Genomic DNA, 8,043 nt, shown 5'->3' with positions numbered 1-8,043 from the left:
ATTATGAAGGGTTCATGGGGGAGGGGGGAGGGAGGCGGAAAATGAGCAAATGATATTAAGGGCTAAAGTGGAAGGCAGGTGTTTTGAGATTGATGAGGGCAACAAATGTACATATGTGCTTGACACAATGGATGTATGTATGGACTGTGATGGGAATTGTACGAGCCCCCAATAAAATAATTTTTTAAAAAATTAGGTTCCTCGGCTGATATTTGGGTCAGCTTATACTCAAGTATATACGGTATCTTAGATCAAAAGAACTGAGGAAAAATGCAAGTCTTGAGTTGCAATATTGAAGGTATCTATGGAAAAAGTATTAAATGGTGCAGGAAGCATCAAAAGAAGATGGAAAGAACACACGTGCATCATTGTACTAAAAAGAGCTAGTTGACATTGCACCATTTCAGGAGATAGCATATGAGCAAGAACCAGTGGTACTGAAGAAGTTCAAGCTGCACTGAAAACATTAGCTAAAAACAAGATTTCAGGAATTGATGGAATACCAATTGAAATATTTCAACAAGCTGATGAAGTACTGGAATCACTTAACTCTTAACTATGCTAGGGAATTTGGAAGACCGCTACTTGGCCAACTGACTAAGAGGAGATCTATATTTGTACCTATTCTAAAGAAAGACGACCTGACAAAATGCTCTAATTATAGAACAATATCAGTGATACTACATGTAAATAAAATTTTGTTGAAGATCATCCAACAACATTTGCAGTGGTACGTTGACAGGGACTGCCAGAGGTTCAGGCCAGATTGAGCAGAAAATATGGAGCACGAGATATTGCTGATGCCAGTCGTAGCTGAAAGCAGACAATACTAGAAAGATGTTTACTTGTGCTTTATTGACTATGCCAAGGCATTCAACTATGTGGATCATAACCATGATAACCTAGAGAACAGTGGGGATTCCAGAACACTTCATTGTTGAACTTTTACATGGATCAAGAGGCAGTTGTGTGAAAAGAACAAGGGAATTGCATGGGTTAAAATTAGGAAAGGTGTGTGTCAGGGTTGTATCTTCTCACCATGCTTATTCAATCTGTTGTACAACTCACGACGTAAAGAAGACCAAAACTCACAACTGGACTAATAGGTAAAATGATAACATGGCGAAAAGTTTGCAGTTGTTACAGATTTTATCTTGCTTAGATCCAAAATCAATGCTTATGAAAGGAGCGATCAGGAGATCAAAGATGTATTACATTAGGCAAATCTGCACACGACCTCTTTAGAGTGCTGATAAGCAAAGATGATCCTTTGAGGACTAAGGTAGGCCTGACACAAGCCATGGGATTTTCAGTTGCCATATTTGAGTTTAGTACAGATATTTGCTCTGTAGCTTTACACCATTTTTTATCTTGTAGTATGCCTTATGTGAAAGTTTGTGTTTATCTGGCTATGGTCACCGTGAGTTGGCATTGACTCAATGGCAGTAAATTTGTTTTAGGATTGGGCTTTTCGCTGTTATAGCTGTAGGTATCAGGCTAAAAGCTTTTCTGGGATTTTTTCTGTTTCCCATTGGATTTAGATTTCTTGGCTCTCTCACTGCCGTTAGTTAATTCTGACTCACAAGACACAGTGGTAGACCTCCCCCTCTGGGTTTTGGAGACAAAATCTTTGCAGGAGTGGAAAGCCTCATCTTTCTGCAGCTGAATGTGTAACCACTGCATCACCAGGGCTCTTTTAAGTGTCCTGTAATCTGCTGCTATTTTATAGAAGCCTTAGTTTCAAGTCAGTCAGTGAGCCTGTGCTCCCATGTCCCTAAGTACTTCTCAGTTTTGTTTTTCTTCTACTCCTTAGGTAAGCTCTGAAACATTCTATTGAACCTTACTTACAGCAGGGGTTCTCAACCTTCCTAATGTAAGGACACTCTAATACAGTTCCTCATGTTGTGGTGACCCCCAACCATAAAATTACTTTCATTGCTACTTCATAACTGTAATTTTTGCTACTGTTAAGAATTGGGCGACTCCAAAGGTGGTCGCGGCCCACAGGTTGAGAACTGCTGCCTTACAGTGTCCTAAATTGGTAGTAATGTTGAACCACTAATCTCAAGGTCAGCACTTTAAACCCACCAGCTCCACGAGAGAAAAATGAGGCTACCTCCTTCCACTAAGATTTACAGCCTAGGAAATTCTTAGAGGCAATTTTCTGCCCTACAGGACCCCTATGAGTTGGAATCCACTTGATAGCAATGAGGTTTGTTTTGTTTTTGGGAGTACTTCCTTTCTGTTACCAAAAGTGAAACCAAACTATGTGTTGACTTCAACACATAACAACCATATAGGTTACAGTAGAACTGCCCCTGTGGGTTTCAGAGGCTATAAATCTTTGTGGAGAAGAAAGATTCCTCTTTCTCCTGTTGAGGTGCTAGTATTTTTGAACTGCTGACCTTGAAGCTAGTAGTCTAGGTATAAGCCATGATGCCTCTCTGTGTCAGACTGTGGTAAAACATAGACTCAGGTATAATGGTTTTTCTTGAGGGTAAGCCATTGTTACAGGAGCATGTTTTTAGAGTTGCTGGAAGCTCAGGGGATCATTCTCTGATAACCTGGTAAGGGCCCTTAAGTATGAAACTCCAGGAATTTTTCACTCTCAAGTTTAATCTTCAGCAATTTGTCATTTGCCATTATTACTACATACAGGTAGTTTCTGCTCCTTGCTCCCAGTAAGCTGTGAGTAGTCTATATCTCTGCCTTTAGGGCAGTGATTTACCCCTTGACTTCAGTTGTCTGATCTATGAAAATTTGTTGGCTTTTAAATTATTTTTTCCTAGTGTTTTCTTGTGAAGATGGTAGTAAGGATGTCCTAGTTCATTATGCGTTGGGGCAGAAACTGGAATTTTGTTAGAAAGTTTTAATTTTATATATTTTTTCTTGACTAATATTTTTATTGACATATCTTACTCATTCCAGTATATCCTTCCCATACAATTCTGTTGTTGATTACCATCTAGTTGGGCTATACAATCATAAATGCTACCACCCCCCCCCCCATTTTCCCCATACCCTCTGGAAACCATTACTTTTGTCAGTGTTGCTGAGGGGTCATTTGTCTTAATTATCATGTAGCGAGTGATCTTAAATGAACATACACAAGTCGAGCATGACCAATGACGTGGATCGCATACGGACCATAGTAAGGGAATAAAATTATAAAGCACTTGGGATAGCTATGTATGTGGTTCATCAGTGCCACACTGCAGTCTGGATTTATCATCTGTTCCATAGGCCCTATTAAGAGGAACTGTCCAATTGTCTTGCTGGTGGACTTTGGAGCTCCACAAATCCAGGCCCCTTCATATCAATTTGGATGCGTGCTTTTCGAACTTGTGATACTTCTTCCTGCCAACATCTCATGATTACACGGGCTGGTGCGCTTCATCCATAAGGACTTTGTTACCTCCCTGTTAGGTGGCCATTTGTTCAACTCCAAACCTTCAAGACCCCAGCCACTATATCTTTTAATAGCCAGGCACCATCAGCTTTCTTCACCACATTTGCTTATGAATGTTGGCAAGTTTTTAAAATCAAACTTTGAAATATAATAACAGAAGTATTGTGCTTGTAAAAACAAAACAAAAATGATAACAATTCTTTAACTGGTTTATATTTTTGTTAAAGTAGAGCACATTATTAGCAAAATTTAAAAATAATTATAACTGATTTAATAAATTTAGATAAATTTTGGGATATATTTTTTTCTTTTAAGAACCAATGTTTGATCGTCTATTATTATATTTTTAGCGACTACAGGAAGAAATCACCAAGCAGTCTCCAACATTGCAAAGAGATGCTTTGTACACCAAATCTGTAAGTTGAGCATTTTTTTTCAAAATTTAATTACATTTTGTTGATGGGTTTTCACTTCATGAATGTAATTTGTCTTTATTTTTATTACTAAGGAATTGAAAATCAGCATGGTATTTGAATATACTAAGATTTGTATGCATTTTTTTTCTTCAGTCCAAGATTAGCCGTTTGCCTGCTTACTTGACAATTCAGATGGTTCGATTTTTTTATAAAGAGAAGGAATCTGTGAATGCCAAAGTTCTTAAGGTTAGTGGTAAACTTTAGTTTGTATAATCCATTATATTTCTTTCAAGACAGTGCCTGACTTAAAATAGATCGCTCGATGAGCTTTCCCCATTATTTGTTAACACTATTTACATGAAAGGATCCTAGCTGCTGTAGTGCAGCAGTTCTCAACCTGTGGGTCGTGACCCCTTTGGGGGTCGAATGATCCTTGGGTCGCCCGATTCATAACAGTAGCAAAATTGAAGTTATGAAGTAGCAATGAAAATAATTTTATGGTTGGGGGGTCACCACAACATGAAGAACTGTATTAAAGGGCCCCAGCATTAGGAAGGTTGAGAACCACTGCTGTAGTGGGTTATACACTACTGCAAATTGTAAGGTCTGCATTTCAGGAGATGCTCCATGGGAGAAAGAAGAGGCTTTATACTCTTCTAAAGTCATTTCCTTGAATCCTCAGCTCCAAGAGATTCAGTAGAGGTGAGGATGGTACTTGAAACCAAGCCCACTGCCATCGAGTGGATTTCAACGCTAAGTGACCCTATTGCACAGAATAGAATGGCCCCTTTGAGTTCCAAAGCAGTAAGTTTTTACAGGACCAGCAGCCTCCTCTTTCTCCCATTGAGTAGTTTTGAACTGCTGACTGTAGTTTGCAGCTGAATGAGCAACACACTATACCACCTGGCCTACTGTTCCATATAGTCCCTTTCTTCAGATGAAAGAGTGTTTCTAGTATGTAAAGAACACTCAAATTATAATCCCTTGATTTAGGAGCCAATTTTATGATTACCTGTGGTTTCTTGTTTTGTTTTTTTCCTAGCATTTAATTCCATTTAAGCACACCAGCAATCACGAGGTGTCAAAGGGATCAGGTATAAGGCATCATCAGAACAAAAAATCTTACCATAATGAATGATGGGGGCAGTGCGGAGTGGAGACCCAAAGCCCATTAGTAGGCCACTGGAGACCCCCTTGCAGAGGGGGTCTCGGGGAGGAGACAAGCCAGTCAGGGTGCGATGTAGCAATGATGAGAAATACAACTTTCCTCTAGTTCCTAAATATTTCCTCTCCGCTCCCACTATCATGACACGAATTCTACCTTGCCAGTCTGGCTAGACCAGAGGATGCACACTGGTATAGATAGGAACTGGAAATACAGCGAATCCAGGGCGGATGAGCCCTACAGGACCAGTGGTGTGAGTGGCAATGCTGGGAGGGTAGAGGGAGAGTGGGTAGGAAAGGGAACCGATTACAAGGAACTATATGTGACTTCCTCCCTAGGGGACGGACAACAGAAAAGTGGGTGAAAGGAGACATCGGACAGGGCAAGATATGACAAAATAACAATTTCTAAATTATCAAGGGCTCATGAGGGAGAGGGGAGCAGGAAGGGAGGGGAAAAATGAGGACCTAATGCCGGGGGCTTAAGTGGAGAGGAAATGTTTTGAGAATGATGAGGGCAATGAATGTACAAATGCGCTTTACACAATTGATGTATGTATGGATTGTAATAAGAGTTGTATGAGCCCCTAATAAAATGATTTTTAAAAAAAGAAGAAACATAAAATAAATTTAAAAAAACGTTTTGTTGGGAGCACGTACAACTCTTATCACTGTCCATACATTGATTCAATCAGGCATGTTTTTACATACGTTGCCTTCATTCTTTTCTAGACATTTACTTTAATTGAGCCCTTAGTATCAGCTCCTTGTCCCCCCACCACCACCCTAATAATTCCTTGATAGATTGTACATTGTTTTTTTTGTTTTGTTTTAAATCATTTTATTAGGGGGCTTATACAACTCTTATCACAATCCATACATCAGTTGTGTAAAGCACATTTGTACCTTCGTTGCCTTCATCCTTATAACATTTGCTCTCCACGGGTAGATTGTACATTGTTATTATTTTCTTTAAAAAAAAATGATTTTGTTGGGGGCTTATACAACTCTTATCACAGTCTATACTTACATCAGTTGTGTAAAGCACACTTGTACATTCCTTGCCCTCATCATTCTCAAAACATTTGCCCTCCACTTAAGCTGTTGGCATCAGCTCCTCATTTTCCCCCTCCTTCCCTGTTCCCCTCTCCCTCATGAACTCTTGATAACTTATAAATCATTATTTTGTCATATCTTACACTGTCTGATGTCTCCCTTCACTCACTTTTCTGTTGTCCATCCCCCAGGGAGGAGATCCTTGTAATCGGTTCCTAATTCCATTTTTTAAACAAATATTTTGACACCCTCTTCAAAAATCTATTATGGCTAACTTTTAGCTGAATCATTCAACCACATCACTATTGTTTGTATAAGTAAGAAAACATGGCAGTGCAGTTACAAGTAGCCCACTTGTAAGGATCTGTCATTCAGATAGCTGTTAGTTCAGTGTTTCTAAGGTCCTTCCTTAGTCATTAAATCTGTCCTCTGTGATCAGACTCATGGGCTAGAGTGCTTAATGGAACCAGGAAGGTTTTGAGATTCTTCATCTTAAAAACATCGGATCCAGGTTCACCACATTTTTTTGGTGAACATTCTTTATGTAAATTGGGAGGAGAACGTGATACTACTTCCTTCGTTTTACTTATTTTTTGAAACTATGCACAGCAAAGCATTCAATACTTTCTACATGTATAATTTATTGATTATATATTTTGAGTTGTGTAACTGTTCTCATTCTCCTTTTCTGAGTGGTTCTCCCCTGCTAACATGAAATCTGTCCCTTCAGTTTCTTTTTTTTTTTTTTTAAAGAAAACATGTATTTCATTGCCTTCAATTCAATGGATAGTGTATATTAAAAGGAGTTGTGCAGTCCTTACCACAATCAATTTAGAACATTGTCTTCATTCTTGTACTCATTATTTGTGCTCATTCTTATTAGCTCCTTGTTTCCTCCAACTTCCCCTGCCATAACCCTAAGAAAATATTAAGCTAATTACTGTCTCCATAGATTTATCTATTCTGGATTTCACATAAAGGAAATTAAAAAACCCACAGAAACCCAACAACAAAACAAAACCCTCAATCCAAAAGAAAGCAGAAAATAATAAAAATTAGAACAAATTTAAAATGGGTCAAAAGGAAAAATAAATTATTAGGTGCTAAATTTTTACTTAACTTCACCTATATTAACCCACTTTCCAATGCATTATCTGATGCAAGGCTGTTTATGTCTCTGGTCACTGCTCAGAGGGGTTCACGGGAGGCTTAATCCACACGAGGACTCTGCAGATGAATTTTGGGCTTACATTATCATCTTTTGCATTCTGTAACTGACATGCTTAGAATTTCAGCTGTAATAAAATTCCCTCTTCCAGTCTTGGGTTTTATTGCTTACCATCTTTGGGTCACATAGCTGATACCTCACTTAAGTGGCTGCTTGTTTCAAGACAAGCCTTTAGCACCCCAAACACTATTTTTTCTGATAGCCGGGCACCATCTGCTTTTTCGCACCACACTGTGCATTAGTACTCATATCTTCAGTGATCCCTTTATGAGGGCAAGTATCAAGTAGGGCTCCATCATAAAAACTAATTGTCCTTAGTTTAAGGTTTCTGATTAATGCTCAAAATCCATTAAAAAATGTTTTTATTAAAAGATCATTTATTGGGGGACTCTAACAACTCTTACTACATTCCATTGCATCACGCATGTTTGTACATATGTTGTGTTCCTTAAAATCCATTTATAGACATAAATGTTCTTGGTCCACTTTGGATACATCATTATCATTTTATTGGGGAATATTTTAAATAATCTCTATGGGGCATGGTAAAATAATTCTATTACTAGTATCTTAATTTAGCCAATGGTGTTTAAGATACTGTTGAGAAAAGGAACATACACATGTATAAGGCAGCTTTTTAGATTAAAATACATGGATTGTGGATCTGTACAGATTAAAAACTTAAGTGACTGAAGACTGTATATAATGCGGGTTGGAGAAAGGACAAAACTTTCAATAACACTCATTCACTGTGTTGGCCAGATTGACTA

The 8,043-nt window shown here is 38.4% G+C and overlaps 1 protein-coding gene across 1 annotated transcript in view; it reads left to right on the top strand.

The window, feature by feature from the left end:
- Positions 1–8,043, top strand: part of USP14 (ubiquitin specific peptidase 14) — a 48,890-nt gene that overhangs the window by 28,196 nt on the left and 12,651 nt on the right. The window contains exons 11-12 of the mRNA XM_004702894.2: positions 3,760–3,825; positions 3,979–4,071. Of these exons, the coding sequence (XP_004702951.1) occupies positions 3,760–3,825; positions 3,979–4,071 (159 nt within the window). The remainder of the gene's footprint in view (positions 1–3,759; positions 3,826–3,978; positions 4,072–8,043) is intronic.

The sequence above is a fragment of the Echinops telfairi genome, unplaced genomic scaffold, assembly GCF_000313985.2.
Source record: "Echinops telfairi isolate 266 unplaced genomic scaffold, ASM31398v2 ScPeMD7_7400;HRSCAF=8409, whole genome shotgun sequence".
Classification (NCBI taxonomy): domain Eukaryota; kingdom Metazoa; phylum Chordata; class Mammalia; order Afrosoricida; family Tenrecidae; genus Echinops; species Echinops telfairi.
The sequence above is the reverse complement of the archived record's forward strand: the minus strand, read 5'-3'. Positions and strand labels throughout refer to the sequence as shown.